This window comes from Phocoena phocoena, chromosome 1 (genome assembly GCF_963924675.1).
Source record: "Phocoena phocoena chromosome 1, mPhoPho1.1, whole genome shotgun sequence".
Taxonomy (NCBI): Eukaryota; Metazoa; Chordata; class Mammalia; order Artiodactyla; family Phocoenidae; genus Phocoena; species Phocoena phocoena.
The window spans coordinates 133,305,378-133,324,477 of NC_089219.1; the positions used below are offsets into that span (position 1 = coordinate 133,305,378).

Below are 19,100 nucleotides of genomic sequence, written 5' to 3' on the forward strand. Positions count from 1 at the left end.
TTTGTTCCACAGCCTACAAAACTGGAGAAGCCAGCCAACCCTCATGCCACCAAGCTGCAGTCTTACAGCACAGTGAAGTCTGAGGTCAGATATACCTGCCTAGAATCCTGGCTCCACCTATGTGAAATTCGGTCTGTGATTTACTTTCTCTACGTCTCAGTGTTCACATCCGAAAAGTGGGAGATTTAATACTATTTCACAAAGCTGCTATGGAAATTGATTGACATTATTCATGAAAATAATCCCATACGCTGTCTGGGACACAGCGAGTGAAGGGATAGCTTCATTACTATGAATATTACCAGTTCCTAATATTGATTTAAACCCCACAGAGATTACGACTCTTTATTTCAAAAAGATCTTCAGGGATTTTTGGAACTAAGTACTTAAAAGTAACTTGTTGGCATCTATATCAAGTGAACTAAACTGCAGAACAGAATATTACATCCAGCTGTTAAAAGACATTAGCATCCTTGTGAAAATTTGGCCTCTTAGCTATTCTCCTCGCTGTCTGGAGAAATGGGGGTAACTGAAGGCCTCTAGGAGCTTCAGGAAAAAGGAGAATAGAATTGTAAAGAGGACATAAAGAACGGAATGGAACAGGGAACCACTTGACACTCAGTTCTGCCAAAGGCCATCCTCAAACGTTAAGTGTTAATAATATGATTGAATGTTCCTTGAAAGCAGAATCTTGTCTTATTAGTTTTCTATCAATAGTTTAAAAAGTACATGAAGCCTGACATATCATTGAATGAAAGAATCAATAACTAAATGAATGAATGAGTCAATGATTTTTTAAATCAACGATAGGTCAATAATGTTTTTAAAATGCTTTTTTGGTTTCTAGAAATTTACTGCAAAAGTGTGAAAGTATGTATATGAAGAAGCTTAAGTTTACTGTTACATGACTTTCACAATTTTAGAGTTGGAAGTCCCCAACTTCCCTCCTCCCTTCTCTGCCAATAAACCCGCTGTCAGCTGTGAGGCAGAGTGGTTGCAGCCAAGGTTAGTAGGTGGGGTCAGCTGAGCTGAACAGACTCTCAAACTTTGGGGTTAGCTTCCTGGTGTAGCCACAGAAAGACAGATCTGCATGCCACCTTGGTTGTGGGTCCTAGTGCTCAAAGAGTTAGGGGCTTTGAAGTAACAGTGGGGACACACGTCAGTTGAGTCTCAGCAGACAAAAGTTGACAAAACAACCAAAGCCGGTAAAAGGACATGTAATAAATATATCTTGGGCGCTCACTATGGGCTAGGATATGAGCTGGTTGCTTCTTAGAGTATATAGACTCTGACAACTGCCTCAATTCAAATCCTGGCTCTGCACCTTTAGGGTTGTTTGACTTCAGGTAAGTTTCTTAGCTTGTCTGGCCCTCAGTCCCTTTGTCTGTAAAATGAGATAATAACAAACTCTACCTCATGCTGTTGTGATACGAATAAAAAATAAGCTAATGTATATTGAAAGTACTTAGATAGGAAGTACACAGTAAGTGCAAAATTAAGACTGTGATGATGATGTGATGGTGGTGATGAAATCTTTCGATCCTCCTAACACCTCCACAAGTAAGATTGTAGTTGCCCACTGTATCAAACAAGTGAATCATGGACTCATGACTTATCAGCCTCTACTAAAGGAAGTGGTTCCAAGCTGTCCCTGGAGCAGGAGTGACCATTTTCTGTGTCACCTAGGCCAACCTCCCCATAACTATAGCCAACAGAAGAAGGCTGGTTAAGGTTACATCTACCTACGGGATAATTTGATAGGAAAGTCTCTGAACATACAGGAACTATGGTAACTAGTGAGGTCCATCTGCTTGTTTCCCTGAGTTAGAAAAAGGGTGGGGGGAAGTAGGGAAGCTGGCAGCCGCAGGAACAAAACTGGAAACCTTGTAAAGCTGAGAGCAGTCAGGTGAGGTCATAAGTGAGGTGACTTGACGAGTGAATGGATAGTACAAACATTTTATAAAAGTGGAAAATTGGGGAAAACATTTACAGAGTAGACTGGACAAAGTTTCTCATTATGGCCACAAAAGTAACAGAAACAGGTGCAAAAAGCCAAACCACAAAGTGCTGAGGCTGGGGGCTGACAAGATGACTTGGATCCTGCACAACCTACCTGTTCCAGGCTTCAGGAAATTCTGCTTTTCAGATTTTTTTTTTTTTTAATCAGAGGATTTCTGTCTCCCTTACCTCCATATGAATTTCTATAGTAAAACTCCATTACAAAGAAGGTCTGAGTAGATCTCCATTCTTTAAAGCTAAAAAGGCTAACCAATGCATTCATCTCACAGATGAGGTAATGAAGCTTCCCAAAAGGACAGCAGATTACATCAAGTGGTAAAGCCAGATCTGAAGACTACCTTCCAACTAAATGCAGTGTTTCCTTCCACTACGCCCCAGTTCCCACTCTACAGGAATAGGGGAGGGCAGCCAGCAAGATGGAATAGCTGATCAATTGAAATGGCTAATGGATTCACATGTACCTTCACCTAATGCATGTCGACAAGAGATGCACAACCAAACCACGGTGCCAGATAGAGGAGGTTTGCAAGCCAACTCTCCCTCAGTACTTGGAATAGCCCTCAAATGGACCCTGGCATCTCCAGTCTGTCGCACATCAGACAGTCAGAGACAACCCAAGAACAAAGGGGTTTTGTTTTTAGGGGTCTTGCTATTTTAGGAACTGCCCACCCATTTTCCTCATGGAAGGCCAAGAACACAAAGATGGCTTTGGTAGGTGGACAGTATGGCCAATCGGTCAATCTAGTCCCATGATGGATGGCTTGAGTTCCTAGACAAGCTCCTTGGACTGAATCAGGACCTGTCTTTCTGTACCTTCCAAAGGTACAGAAAAAGTGATTCTGATGAATGAATTTGCTAACAAATTTTTTGTAACAGATTTGTTGAAGGTAAAAGGTACTGAAAGAAAAAGCATCTAGACCTCTCTCCTATGCCCACGTACACCTAATAAGTACCTGACAGTCTTGGTGGCACACAGCAATGAACATGCTTAGAACTGCTCTTCTCTGCCCTAGAAATGGCTGAACCTTAGGAGTGAAATGAAGACAGCTTCAAGCAAGTAATATGTGACGCTTCGGCAGCTGAACTGAACTTGAATAAGGATGCTCAAGTAAGAGCAAGGATGGGTCCTTGGGCACAAAGTTGTCTGCAGTTCTGGATGCACAATCTTAGGGTCCCCCATACGTGTGTTCTGTGGGCTTTGCACTAACTCAGCCCCAAGTGTGACCTCACCAGAATGGAACATCCTGAACCTTGTTTCCTACATTTTTTCTCCCCAAAGAAAACTATGCGCCATGGGCTCACCTGGGGCTCCCAGCAATGAGGAGCCTGGGGACCCCTGAGGAGCCAGCAGTTGGAGGCCACAGGAACCTGCAGACACTGGCCAATGGGCTCCACACAGCCAGGGCTAGTGGTCCTGTGTAGCACCCAGGATTCATTGATGGGTTATCTTCATAAAACTCTCAGAGGGATAGACAAATGCTCAAAGATTATTTTTTTCCTCAGTTGTGAACTGTGCCTAAGAAGGCTGAACTACAAAAAATATTATCATCTACCAATGGGAGTTATCACTAATATATATATATATATAACATATATTAGTTATCACTAATATATATACATATATATCAAACTGAAGCATTTTTAAAAGGCAACTTGCTGTGAAAAATATACTTAACCAGGGCTTCCATGGTGGCGCAGTGGTTGAGAGTCTGCCTGCCGATGCAGGGGACACGGGCTCGTGCCCCGGTCTGGGAAGATCCCACATGCCGCGGAGCGGTTGGGCCCGTGAGCCATGGCCGCTGAGCCTGCGCGTCCGGAGCCTGTGCTCCGCAACGGGAGAGGCCACAACAGTGAGAGGCCCGCGTACCGCAAAAAAAAATAATAATAATAATAAATATATATATACACACTTAACCAACCCATATGCATGTAGGAAGTCTATTAACACTGCCATCTTTAATTACAAAGATGAAATAAGTAGATAATCCATTAAAATTATATTATGCACCATTAAATTCTTTTGTGTACTTTAAAAAGAAAAATGTAGATCACATGGTAAATTAGCAAAAGGACAATATGGAACTTTAAATCCACACAGAGTCTGACCATCTAATGTAATGTCATATTAAAACTTGACCTTCAATGGAGTAAAAAATTTGCTTATAACTGAAGAATTCCTTGACTTCTGGTTTAAGCTCACATAGCAATTTTCATTTGATGATTTTGCTTTCACTTGTTCGAGAGTTTGCAAAAGAGAATCCTTGTGTACTTTTGTAGTTTTAAACGTCAATTATCTTGCAAAATTCGAAATAAATCTCTTCAGCCACATCTGAATCATGCAGGAGGTTAAAATACATCATGTGACCCTCAAAGCAGTAATATAAGATTTCAGGAAGGAAATCCAATTATTCTATGTAAGGAAGCAATAGTACTTCTTTGGAAAAAATAATTCAAAAATTTTAGGATGTGACTGAAAAATAAGAAAAGCAAAAGGTTTTTTAAAGTTTTAAATTGCCAAGTTCCTAGCTGAGGTACTGGTTTTCTGTAAGCCCACGATTTTGCTGATGGTATGTATATACTGGGCACAGTGTAAGAGAGAACTTACCAATTTTCATCCATACAATGTCAAGAGGATACAAAAAAAGGGTTTTCCTCTGTATCTCATTCTCTCATTACTTATATTGACACTTTGTGTGTAAATAAAACACAGTAAATGCAAAATATAAAAACAAACGGAAGTCTCTGCCCTGAGGCTATATGGATGAGAAAAGTGTAAATACAAAATGAAAGCAATGTAAACTTTAAGGTGTTCACAGAACCATTAATTCCCTCTGCACATATAAGAAATATTTCGGATTATTAGTTAAGCTTTTAAATATACATTGTCTTAACAAAAGAGAAATGGTTGGGTATATTCATGTTTTTTTGGTTTTGTTTTTTTAATATTCATGTTTTGATAACCTTAAGTTTTCTCTTTTTTGAATTATGCTATTTGGATCCAACTAAAAACTGCATCAGTATTGATTGTTATAGTTAATGAAAAATAGCCCTGCTATTGTTATTTCATAACTAACAGGGTTTGGGTAATAAGACTTCATTTAAGTGCATTTCGCTGCCCAATACTGTTACTAGTCAAAGGATTTTGCTATCTTCTAACATTTATAATGTGTCATTCCAGATGACTCAAATGGCTGCCTACCTACTTCCAAAATATATGGCATAAAGTGTATCAGATAAAGTCTACCAATCCCTGAGTCTCTTAAGAAGAAACCATCAGAGACTCTGGGAACGACATCTTCAAACAGGATACCTTCAGGCTTGATTTCTAAGTTGAGGGCAGATACAAAATTTCAAACTTTGAAACTGTTTCTAGAATAGAATGTAAAGGATAGGAGAGACAGTGTCTGAGGGTGGATGCACCAGGAATGGAGGTAGGCGGGATGGCAAGATGGGCGGCAGGAGGCTCCACTGACCACACCATCTTGGCAAGGATGGGAGGGAGTACTTATATCTTCAGTTCACCTTGGGGGCCCTGTGCTCCTGCAGAAGCCACAGGCTTTCCTGAATTGTTCATGGAGATGTGGACCCATCCACATCCAAGAGGGCAAGCCAGCGACAAATACCAGACTTGCCCACCCTTACCCTTTACTCAAGCCCTTTGAACCTCTGCCCCCTCCAGCTTAGTTGAAAACAACATAGAATAAACTAAAGTCAAGCTGAAGGAGTAATCTCTCCCATTTTATTTGGAAAACTGAACATCATAGTTGGTCTGCCATGGGTAACCAGTAGCATATGAAGGAAAGAGCTCAAAGAGTCCCAGGTTTAAGGCTGACTTCTGTTCTCTTTCCAGTTCAGTGTCCACTTTCCATTAATTCCTGCCCAGCGGGGCTCAACAAAAAGCATTAGCAATGTAGGGCTTCTTGTAAGGGTTATTACGTTTTGAGGACACCATCTATTTCCTCACATTCTTTGGCATCCCTGATCAGCCACCCATCCCCACAAATAGGCACACACATACACATGCATACACACACACTTCTCTGGAGAATCTATTGGAGCACCTCATTCTGAGCATAGAAGATGGGGTCCTTGCTACACTGAAGATATCATGTAGCAACTAGGACAATCTTTGTACTGTCCTCCCACAGATGCTCACACCACTTCCCCAGCCCTCACTAAACACACCTTCTGACACCTCGCCTGCCTTAACCTCTTACACTCAGGGTCTTTCTTTCAGACACAGCCACTCCCAACGTTAGTTCCTGGGAATCTCTTTACAGTTCTCTTTATGCTAAACATTTTTGTGGTGTTACAAAGACTGGACCTTTGAAATGGTCTTGGACCAGAAGAAAACAAAAACTATCCATCACAATAACCGCTTCCCACATTGATGGGAGGATGTGGATAGCTGGTGGAAAGTCCACCATTGTACCCTTCTTTTCAATCAGACCACATGATAAAGACAAAAGCAACGTGACCCCTGCATCTGTCACCCCAAGCGATGCCAGGGCTGATTCTGCAGGTCTGCCCGATCTCACCACAATCTGGAAACTACAAGCTACGCTGAAGAAGACAAGCTTCCCTGAGAGAAGAAACAGTGGTCTTTGACTAAGGATGTACGAGCACCCTAACCCTAATGTTATAAACCTCAATTAATTTGTAAATGTGAGGCACAGTAATCTGATTTACCTGCTCACTTTCTGGCATATCTGGACACTGAAGTTTTTCTATTTGCTATTCAAGGATTCTTTTCTCAATCACATAGTTTAAACAAAGTAGAGCAGCTGTGCATACGCAGGTAATGTACCAAGTCAGTTATTCATGGAGACACTGGCTGAGGAAGAAATAGAAGGCTTGCAGTCTGAGATTTTATCAGAGATTTTATAGGGATATTTTCCATGTCAAATATTTAGATAATGAAAATTTTAATACATCTAAAATGTGCTCAGTTTTCCCCAATCTAATACACAAAACTAAACAGCACATAGTGATGGTACCCGAGTAATAGATTAATTAAAGTTTAGATCAAGACCTCGTTTGGTACTCTGTTGAATTTCCTCACAGTGAAAGAGTCCATCCCCTCCCATACATATAGTCCGCAGATAATCAGTCAAGTCTCAACCTGCTTTCAAGCTACCCCAGGAGCAGGTGATGTACTGATTTTACTAATAAAAATACCAAGTGAATCAGGCATGTTCCATTTCTACTGGGAAATGCATTCATTTATTCCACAAGTAATTATAATTAAGCTAACTATGTGAATGCATTATTCTAGGTGTTGAAGGTACACCAATGAGCAAAACAATGCCAAACAAAACCCCTGCCTGCCACTGTAGCACTTACTTTCTAGTGAGATTCTAAAACACAAGTTCCTAGAATTTTAGGAAAAATTCTCTAATTTTCAGAAGGGGTATCTTAGAAGGGATGTTGATGGTGATGTTTCTGAGATGGGCTAGAGAGAAAGGCAAGTATCAATTGGCACACCCTTTACTGTAAGAGGAGAGAAAGCCAGGACTGATTTTCTCCCATCTGGGAGAAGAGGGCTCAGTAGCAGCAAGCAGCTTGGCAATTCAGTCCCTCAGCAAACATTTATGGAGAAACTGTTATAAGATATTCTGATCTAATTGAATAATTCCTTTCTAAGACAATCCACTACCCCCATCTGACACCGTCTCTGGTTTGTAGAAGTTACTCCCCGTCTAGGCATATTCTTAGAACAGTCGGGTAATGGTGGTACAGAAGTAACTGCAATTTTTACTTACACCACAGGTGGAGATATTTCCCATAAATGGGAAATGTACTTATTAACAAGATCAACGATCAGACTGTGGAGCTGGGTCCTACAGAGCTATGTCTACGGCACCCAGACCCTTAATGTCAAGGAAGTACAAGCCATAGCCTGAGAGGCTACAGTTGTGCTGCTCTTACCATGACTGAGATGTGGAGGATTCTCAGCTCCTCTTCTGCCGACTCACGCTGGGGTTCTTCGGTTGGGTCTTGTCCAGGGAGGCTTGGGGCACCGTCTTGGTGGTGGATGTGAAAAAGTAAAGTGCCATTCTCCAGCCACTGCTGCCTCCAGCGCACCAGAGGGATGTCCTCCGTGTTCCCTGAGATCTCTAGAGGACAAACACCAAAGGCACAGGTCAGAATTCCAACTGGACCAGTCCGAATCTCCCTTTTCGTCTCCTTCTTAGACACTGGTACCAATTAGCCAGTGTCAGATGAAGACAACAAAGGGTTTCTAACTATAGTTAAGTCAGGCTTACTGCTGCTCCAAATCTCAAGAAAGGGAAGAGGGCCTGAGAAGAAGAGAATTATCCCCCCATCAGTCTCTGCACCATAAACTAGTGGCCCAGCCTCTCACCCACTGAGAAAAATACAAAGGTAAAAATTCAAGTCCTTCCCCATATTTCTATGATCAATAGCATCCTTTACTTAGCACAGTTTGAATACCCTGACGACCTCTTGAGGTAAACAGGAGATTCTTTGCCTCTTGTAAATTTGAAAGTGTGAGTTCCCTAGAAATTACTCGGAGACGCCAGTGCGTCTGCCAAGGAGAGAGTTGGTAATTACTGCGCAGGGAACTGGCACTTATAGGAGAGTCCTGGGAGGTTACTGCAGAGCCACTGGAGCTGACAGGTTATTTCTAAAACCACCGTCATCTGCTGCAAAGTCCACTGGAGATGTCTGATGCTTGCTTCGGCAGGTAAAGTAATGTTTTAATTCCCTTTAATATTCCTCTTCATTTTTGCAGAGCAAAGGGGGCATACATGAGAGGGCTGTGAAGAAGCAGGCCCTTACCACAGACATACGCACTCACCTGCTTTCAGGCACTGAAATATCATCGGCAAATAAATAACAATATACCAAAACCTACTACGTACTTCATACTGCAGGTGTTCAGCGGTGCTGCAGAAGCATACTGTTATGTGTCCCTTTCTCTAATATCCCTAAGCAATACCAGATCGAAACTTTGAGACATCCCACAACAGAAAGAACCTGATTAATCCAGCTTTCTTGGGCTTCATTTGGCCCTAAGATCATTTTTTCCTTAACAACTATTATCATCCTCAGAAACTCATATTCTGCTGAACGTACTTTGGCAAAGCATCGCTTTGTCAAATTTCTTTTTTTTTTTTTGAAAGGCATGGCTTCTTCTCCCAAAACTTATCACCTTTGACTAAACAATTCAATACACGGAAAGAAGATAGAGTAAGATCTGTTTAGAAAAGTATTCTCATCAAGTTACCACAATCATAAAGAGGAAAGCAATTTTAAATATTTATACAGTTTATAAATATCTTTCATTCTTTGTGGGAGTGTACAAATGATGCTCTGCTGTATTTATTTACTTATGTATTCATTAATTTATTTAACAGACACACCTTGGGCATGTATTATGTACGCACCAGGCACTGTTCTAGGCACTGAGAGACTAATCTAAATGAGGCTCTCAACAAGTTCTCCAAAGCCACCCACTGTGAATGAATGTGTAAAGTGTTATACCACACGCATAAAAGTTTTGTGGAAACAGAAGAAGGAAGGAGTAATCTTGCTTGGGTAGAGGGTGGAAGATGGGAGGAGAGCAGCATTGCCAGAAGAAGAAGATCCTATAGTTTTGGGCCTTGAAGTGTGAGTGGACTTCTTATAATAGAGAGCGAAGTGGGAAATGGACATTCAGACATTGATAGGAGAATACGTAGGAGGAGGAGGAAGATGAAGAACACTGGCTGGTCCTCTCAGGGAAGGTCAGTGAGAAGGATTCATGAGCCACAGGTCATCAGCCTATGATGATTCCCTAGCTCATCCTACCATACTACCTCTCCTCCAGGGAGGAGAATAAATTTTGGAGTGTGCAGGAGGGTCCCCTTCATTCTTAGCTTCTCTCCCTAATTGCCTGAAGGACTTAGTCACCCTGTTGGGTTGGTAAGCTGTTCATGCTCTGGAAGTGACCGGCACAAGCATCTAGGAAGCTGCGGTGGGCAGAGGGTATGCAAAAGGCTCCCCTGCAGCCTGGTCCTGGTTTTCCCCCAGGCACAGCTCCATTTGTTAAGTGAGGCAGTGACAAAAGCTTCCCAAGTTCATCTTTCCTCTAAAGGGTCTTTACAGACTTCCAGGTGAACAGAAACCCTTCGGCGCACCTCCAAGCGTGCCTGGATAGACCCGCGGCTGCTGCATGACACTTCATCACAAGTCCTGCAATCACAAACCCCACTCGACAGCACTCACTCTTTCTAACCACTCATCAAGGCTCCACATCGAAGCACTGGGAAGATTCTTCCTGGGAAACACACCCTTCTCTCCCAAGTCCATTTCCTGACATTACAGTAGAAACCAAACTCCATCCCCTTCTCATCACAGACATAAAAATCACAAGCAGCGACAGCTCCTAATAGAGCACCTAATGGCACAATTAAATCACCTAGAGCAACACACGTCCAGCCTCTTGCCTGCACCTGCTCTATTCCACACATCAGGTCCCACTTTAGCCCTTCCTTTAACTATTCAAGAGGAATCCAGCACCTCATACCTCTAAAGCACTCAACAAACTGGCTTTTTGTTTCCCAGGAGACCCTCATCGAGGAGGCCAGGCTCATTACCCCTGTTTTAACTGTGGAAGCAGAGACAAGTAAATACCCAGACCAAAGTCACCCCAGCCTGACACAGAACAGGGACTAAGACAGATGAATGAATTTCTATCAGATCCCCTCCACCTCCAACACAGGCATCAGAGGACATGACCTTCGAACATGCATAAAGAGAGGAAGCAAGTGAAAGCCCATGGGGTCTTTCAGGAATTTTTGTGCCGCAGTATTTAAAATTTTTGCACAAAGCCTTAGTATTCCATGAGTTCTTTTACAACTGAAATATAATTCACATACCATAGAATTCACCCTTCCAATATATACAATTCAGTGGTTTTTAGTATATTCACAAAGTTGTGCGACCATCCCCATTCTAATTCCAGAACCTTTTAATCAGCCCCAGAAGAAACCCTGTACCCACTGGCAGCCAAGACTGTTTTTGAGAAGGAAGGACGCCTGCTCCAAGGTTCTAGGAGTGATGGTACCAAGGAAAGAACGGGTGCAGTGGAGGTATGGGGAGGTGGGCTGAGAGCACAGAATCTCTAGCCTTGGCTTCCAGCCCAGCCCTCTGAACCTATCTATGGGTTATTCATGGCAAATTCCTTTGGAAAATGATATCCTGATTCTGCCTGGACCAGAATCATCACAGAGGGGAAAGGGTGAAGGAAGGAGGGTGCCATACCTGCCAGTGAAGGTGCCTGTCACTTTTTAGGTTGAAGATAATTACAGAATGATAGTTTCCTCCTTGGCTTTTTTCCCCTCTCCTGGCAAGATCTGACACAGGAGAGCTAAAATGCTAAACTAGGAACTTACTTACTTATGCTATATCTGGCCTGGGTCAACCAATGAAAAATCACACAGAGCACAGTAAATGTCTTGTGAATTTCATCACAGTGGGGCTGAGATCAGAGCTTGGAACATCAGTGTAATCACGTTGGTCTGGATGTCAGCAGAACATCTCAAGAAGAATAAATGCTCAGAAATTGCTTTACCAATGCAAGCCTGACCTGGGACTCCCAAGGAGCAAATGTGGGAGGTGATCAAATAAGTTACTTTAGTCCAAGACCTCCTGAGGGCTGTGGACGAGGCTCAAACAGAGCCTTTGCCAGTGTACTGAATAAAACAAGTGCCAACAGGAGCCTGCACAGTCAGATCTCAATATACCACAGGTGGCACGAGCACCACAGCCATCACCACACTGTGGGGCCGAGATCTCCAGAAAGGTAAGGCTGCCCTTACTTTTAGCATTCCATTTGTCCCATTCTTACCCTCTGTTAACCTCACAGATCTCAGCACCTCCAAAATTCTGGAATGCCCGAAATTTACAGAAACCAGGGTGCCATTCATTCTTTTTTTTTTAATATATGTTTTTTTCCCTTGTAATGAGAACTCTTTTTTAAAATAGTTATTTACTTATTTATTTTATATTTGGCTGCGTCAGGTCTTAGTTGCGGCACACGGGATCGTCTTTGCGGCATGCAGGATCTTTCGCTGCAGCGCGCAGGCTCTTTGTTGCAGCGTGCTGGCTTCTCTCTAGTTGTGTCATGCAGGCTCCAGAGCACGTGGGCTCTGTAGTTGCAGCACACAGGCTCTCTAGCTGTGGCTCTCATGCTCAGTAGTTGTGGCGCGGGCTTAGTTGTCCCACTGCATGTGGGATCTTAGTTCCCCAACCAGGGATCAGACCTGTATCCCCTGCATTGGAAGGTGGATTCTTAACCACTGGACCACCAGGGAGGTCCCAGCCATTTATTTTTGAATACACAAAGATCTTGGAGCACACTCTATTTGCCACATTTAGCAAGTCGTGCTACATGGTTTCTACTCTCAAGGAGCTTTTGGTCTAGTAAGAAAATGAAGACAGAGCCATGAATAAGTACTCTAAACCGTAATAGCAGTGCTGGGTGAGAGGGTGGTACTTGGCTGGGCATATACCCTTGGAAAGGGATAAAATGGGAAGAAATGTTGGGGGTCAATTCGAGATGAAGAAAACAGTGTGTGTAAGTGTGTAAAGGAACAGCAGGATGATGCATGTTTGCAGAGTTGCGGGAGGTCTGGTTATGCTGCAGAGTGAGGATATGGAGAGGAGTAGTAGAGGACTGGGCTGAAAATCCAGATTGCTGTCAACTGTAAAAGTTGTGAATGCCAGTTTTAAGGAGTTCAGAGCTAATGGAAAGTCATCCGTGGTTTTATTAAGCAGAGGAATGAATAAAGCCATGAGTAGAAAGATGAAGAGGATCCAGAAAGAGTAGCAGATAGTCTAGACCCAATCACAGCCCCAGTGTAACTCTGATCCTATATTCTGCAGGAAACACAATACTAAACTGGAACTCAGGAGACCTCGGTTTAGAGTAACCTTGAATGGAATGCCTGGCTTTGAATTTTCTCATCTGTATACGGGGGAGCTGTATTGATGAATTTTAAGATCCTTTTGTAACTTGCCGTTCCACAATTCTAAATCCAAAGGGTGTGCTTCACGTTACCACCTAGAAAGGCAATGATTTCAATGTACCAAGCAGTGTCAAATCCTCACTCCAGTCTAACCTGCACTCTACCTCTTCCCTCCCTCTGAAGTGGACAGGTTAGAGATGATTCGATTAGAGTCTTTAGAGGCCAGGCCCATTTTCAGACTGGACCTCAGGCTGGTGAGAAAGGTTCTTATTCATGCTGATACAGATATGTGGATTCTAAGAAAGAAATCTGGGAACTTCTGGATGCAATAGAGAACCAGGAAGATGGAACCTTGGGCAGGGAAAGTCACACTGCAGAATAACCTGGGATGGGGAAAGGCAGAGAGAAGGAGAGTGAGATGAAATCACTTTTAAATTGGCCTTAGTCATTGTTCTGTTAGCTTGTGTGCTGTGAGCTTGCAGCACTGTCTTTTTGTGGGGTTAGCTTAGGACACCCAAAACTTGCTCCAAAAATCCCTGGTCCTTCTTTAGGCAACCCCGCATGCTGAGAGTCCCTGAACTGACCTGCTAAAGACACATATCAGAATGAGAATTTCCCCAAAGGACAACTTCACTGAGGACCAGATGCATGATGTCTTCTTTCAAAGAATCTGGCAATTTAAAGTCAAATGTGGATTTGAACTAGTAAAATTCTCAAAGATCCTTTAATTCATTAAAGAACTTAGAGTAGCTTAGGTTAGTCCTGGTATTCTGGGCCCCTTTCCCACTCCTGGCAAGGCTGAGTTTCAAGCTAAATCCAGTTGTGTAGTAATGAGGTGGCCCAGGTGTTGAGGTCAAGTCGGAAGGAAGCATTAACTTGTCAATTCTTAGCCTCATGTTGAGGGCACCTGATGAACTGACCCTGCAGTCTTTCAAGATTGAGGGTGACACCCCCCTGATGGCCATTGCTGACTATTAGAAGACCCTGCTTAGATCAGGATTTTCAAACTCATTGTTAATCTTAAAAACCCTTCCTCCAGGGCTTCCCTGGTGGCGCAGTGGTTGGGAGTCCGCCTGCGGATGCAGGGGACGCGGGTTCATGCCCCGGTCCGGGAGGATCCCACATGCCACGGAGCAGCTGGGCCCGTGAGCCACGGCCGCTGGGCCTGCGCGTCCGGAGCCTGTGCTCCGCAACGGAAGAGGCCACAACAGTGAGAGGCCCGCGTACAGACAAAAAAAAAAAAAAACCCTTCCTCCAAACCAAATCTAATATGGCTTCTGAGGGGGTTCCCCAGAGCCGAGTTAGAAAAGAACTGGATCAATTGGAAGACAAATAAAATGCACAGCCATGAAATTCCCTGCCATTAGGGGATTGGAGGAGGAATGTCTATGGGTTATTAGTTTTGCTTGATCGTTTTTTCAATTCTATTAAGTGTGGTATTGTGAAAAGCCTCATATTCTTTATGAAATAATTACAAGGGAAAGGGAACATCTCTAAAAATAGAATCTAGCCACCCATCCACCCTATGCTATCTCAGCTGTCATTCTGAGTTTCCCTGTGCCACCAGGATTAAGCGCAGAACTTCAGTAGCGATAAGCTAATTACCCCAAACTAAGAATAACAAATGAGTCTTGTCCATCAGTGACTATCATTAAGGTGACCAAAGGTAGGCCTGTGATAGAATTACCCCCTTTTCTTCCATTCTTTTTTACCCCCCCCCCAAATCCCCATTTCAGAGTTTGAAAGATATTGATGGTAGGTCTAGTTTCCCACATGGTCTCATTATGGTCTTCCAACTAAAACTATTAAAAGTGGCATTAATTTTCAACACCTTTGTAAGAAAACAACCTGCTTAAGTCAGGGGTTAATAACAGTAGAGGATCACTAATTATCCTGTAAATCTTTACTCTGGTATCAAACGTGACCCAAGTCTTTAATGTCTCTGGAACAGCAGCCTCTAAAGACCCCAACTTGTTCCATAAACATAATGAAAGCAGTGCATTAGTGTCCTGGCCATCTGTGAAGAAAGATGAGGGACAGATGAAAATCAGACAAAGAAGAGGGATGCAGAGAGAAAGGACAAAGTCGGGAGAAGTGAGGACAGGAAACTAGGCAGAGAAACAAGGTCCCATAGGTTGAGTTGGCTGGGCCTCCACACCTCTTGCCATCTGGTATGGAGTTCTGGTGATGCAATCCCACATCAGAGAATGATAGCCACATAAAATAAGGCGCTCTGCTGAGCCTGAAGTCCACCAGCTCACCAAAGGCTTGCCTGAAGTTTGCGCCTATGTAGGCGTGGCTAAGTGAACAACCAAATGGGAGATAGTACAGCTAGGTAATTCTTTTGTGAAGATGTTCAGAATCCAACTGGAAATGGAACTCTCTTTGTGGTTCTTCTATTAAACTCACAGTAGGCCGTGGAGCTGCTACTTATCATCTCATTCTCACTCCTCTGCCCCACCACACACAACTATGTGAGCAAAAGCTTTACAGCAAAATGGCTTAAGATTTCAAGAATCTCTCACCCAACAGAAGAACAGGATGTTACTTTTCCAAGTAATTCAAACCTTTTTGATTTTCTAAGATTTGGAATAGAAATTTCCACTTGTGACCAGAAGGATAACTGAGTTCCTATTTCCTCTGCTTGGTGACATTTCTTCTCAATGGCAAAAGGAAGAGAGCCTCAAGTCATTCATGATCCAATGATAAGAAACGGAATGGCAGGTTAAAGAGAGCTTTGGATTGGGGTGGGAGGGCAGGAGAATGAGGCTGCTTTAATTTCCCTGGAGCCCACTTTTCTCATCTTCAAATGATGGGACTAGAAGGTCTCTAAGAACCACTCACCCCTGCTCTAACCATGGTATTCAGTGACACTGGCTCTAGTTAGACTCCAAATCAGGTACAGTCTAAGTTTCTGCATGCCAATTGGATAAAAGTCTCTGGAAGATTTTTCCAGATCAGACTTTCCTCTTGGACTCTGGGATGCTTCCAGCTTAGTTCAGCCTGCCAACTTATAGATTGGCTGCATTGCAACTCATGATCGTGACCTATGGAAACTCCAATCAGCAGTCCCCAGTAAGAAAGAATCAAGATGTCTGCAAAGGGTCTCCGATGAGTTTTTACTCTATGTGTTTATGTGAACAAGGTAGTCTAAATAAGAAAATTTCACCTGATTTCTCTCTGCAGCCCCACAAATATCCCTCTATAGAGCTATATTCTAAAAATCAGAAATGTCAGTTTCCTTTAAAGCTGCTTACCCACCCACTTCTCTGTTTTCTGAAGAGGTTTACAATGGACTGAAATAAACTGATACCAAAAGCAGGAGTGATGAGAGAAAGAAATAACGACTCGTATAGTCCATAGTATGTTGTCTCTGGTGGTGGGTGGAGGAGGGGCAGTGGAAAGCGGAGGGTGGTTTTGTAAATCAGACCTGATGAAAAGCAGCGAAGCATTCTATGGATGCTGCTGGAAGTAGGTCACTCTGTGCTACTCTGTGCTGGCATGAATAGCAATGGAGCAACTCTGCGCACATTCTATTTACCTAGCCATGGAGATGAAAACATTCCTGTGGGGTGAAAATGCAGCCAAAACATTCTGACACAACCAGAGATTTGAGACGTTCAAATGGCTTATGATTTTATCCAAAATGGTTTGCTTGTTCCTACAAGTTTTTCTCTGGATCTTTTCAAACCTCTGCAAAGAGTTTATCCACATGATACTCATTAAAGTCTCATTTGAAAGGGGAAAAAAGCCCAAAACTCTTTGAAAAAGGCAGGGTTATCTGAGCTACAGATGTACGAAGAAGATTTTTAAATATATCTAATTCTATTCTCCACTGCCATCTGACTGACGGTTGTAAATTCAGATAACAGCACATACTTAACAAAATCTGACATCAAGTAAGATGTGTAATAGTATTTAAACTCGGTAAAGTTAAAATATGTATTTACGGATCATTTCATACATTGTAACGAGAATAAGTCATTTTGAAGCCTGCAGTTTCACAACTGAAATTCTGATTTGAGCTTTGCAAGTCCTTGGGGGCCACTTCCCTGTAGTGTGGCGTTGGAAGCAATATGGACACATGGGTCTGGGAAAATCAGGACACTGGTTGTAGGGTGATTGCAAGGAAACTGCCTAGTAGATCCAGTGAGAGCTCTGTTCATTCCAAGTCCTCTCTCGTACTCTAGTCTTTTATTAACAAAGAGTTTAGTATTTGCTATAATTCTCTGATCTCGAGCAGTGAGGTCCCCTCACCGGTTCTCATCTTATAAAATGGATGGGAAAAGAAAATGATAATGACAAAATATCACCTATAAATGACTTCCAAAAGGAGACTAGCCCACTGCTTGCCCTAAACTCCATCTCCATTTCTAATTAGTTCTCATCCACTTGTTCCTATCGTCTATGATTCAACTCAACAGTAATGATGTTCATATTATGTGCTGGCCTCTGCTAAGAAGCCCTTTCAACATTCATGAATTAACTTAATCTTTAATGACCCTTTAATGTGGGTATTTATATTTCCATTTTACAAATAAGGAGCTCCAGAAAAGTCAAACTACTTGACCAAGTTCACCCAGGAAGTAAATACTAAAATTAGGGGAAAAAAATTCCTAGTTGTTTTGGCTTCAAGGTTATTGTTCTTTTCCACTACTTCAATTCCCATTCTCTCATCTTGCACACCTCAACCCCAGGATAACAGAAGTAAGTGCTCAGCAGTATCTGGCATACAATGAACGCCAACCAATATCACTGTCGTTATTAACACTGCGGGGGAGGGGGGGTTTGTTGTCATTATTAGTATCACTCATATAAATTCCAAAATTGAGCAATAATCTTTGACAGAGTTAAGCAAAGGGTAATTTTAACTGTCACGAGCTGCTTAAAAGTCTTCCTAAGTCCAGGAACCATTAAGAATCAGTTCACTTCCAATGAGGAACCTGGCCAAGTCATATCTGTTTCTCTCTCTAATGCTCCTTAACAAATTGAACATTCCTTAGATACCTCTGATGAAACCCCACTTAAACTATCTTTGCTTTAAGGTCTGGCCACAGTGACTTTCACAGATGATGCCATGCTTTCCATGTTCATTCAAGGCTGGCTTGCAAGGCCAACTCGGCTGAGCTTGCTATAAGGCACTTAGCAAGACACTCAGTAATTAAAATGGGCAGGTCATCCCAGATGGACATGGGACTGGCTGACACTGAGCAGGACCTTCTGGGGCTCCTGGGCACAAGATCCTTTCTGTGTCCCCCATTTCTTGATTACAGGAAATAGGCTTCATTCATCCTCCATGACCTTCCCTGAGTTCCAACTAGCAGGTTCAAACAGTTGCTAATTAGGGAAGGGAGAGGATGCAAGGACAAAGGAACAGTCAAAAGAAACAATAGTGCAGCCTTGGGGCAGGGGCCCGGTTGCCCCTCAAGGGATACACAGAACAATATCTTTAAGCTGTTTTGCAGGTAGTGGAAGCCCCACCAGGTGGGAAAAGGTAATGATAAGCTGCCCACAAGCACCTAGACCCCAGACCAGTTGGAACCAGAAGGTTGATGATGCTCACTCCCACTTACCTCACCACCAACCCAGCAGAAGAATGTCCACGAGCTAATCACGCCCTCTTTGAACCATTACTATAAAACTTCTCACTACCGCTTCCAGGTTGGGACACACAGTTTTGGGGGCATTCACCCACTGTGACCCCCTTTGCCTGGCAAAGCAATGAAGCTATTCTTTTCTACTTTACCCAAAACTCTGTCTCAGAGCATTACTTTGGTGTTGGGGTACAGAGGCCAGATTCGGCTTCATGATGACTGTGCTCAAGGAAGAGGGAAGGACCAAATAGAAATGGTGTTAAAATAACAGCTGAGCTTCCTTCAGGGGTAAACTGAGTCCTTTGCTGCAGATTAATTTGTATAAGTGCTTGTTATCATAAACGCCTAGAGGTGCCACTCAAATGGAACCTTCCATTCTCATCTTCCCCCTGGTGGACAAAGCTTCCTGTCCCATTCCTACAGACCTGTGAGCTCACCTCGCTGACCGTGAGCTCTGCCTTCCTGCACACACGTAGGCGGGGAGCCCGAAGCTGGGTGGCCAGTCATCTGTCTA

At 43.0% G+C, this 19,100-nt stretch overlaps 1 protein-coding gene across 2 annotated transcripts in view; it reads right to left on the bottom strand.

The window, feature by feature from the left end:
* ASTN1 (astrotactin 1) overlaps positions 1–19,100 on the bottom strand; it is a 316,153-nt gene that overhangs the window by 182,759 nt on the left and 114,294 nt on the right. For both annotated transcript variants that reach the window (XM_065877622.1, XM_065877613.1), the window contains exon 2: positions 7,948–8,135. In XM_065877622.1, the coding sequence (XP_065733694.1) occupies positions 7,948–8,135 (188 nt within the window). The remainder of the gene's footprint in view (positions 1–7,947; positions 8,136–19,100) is intronic.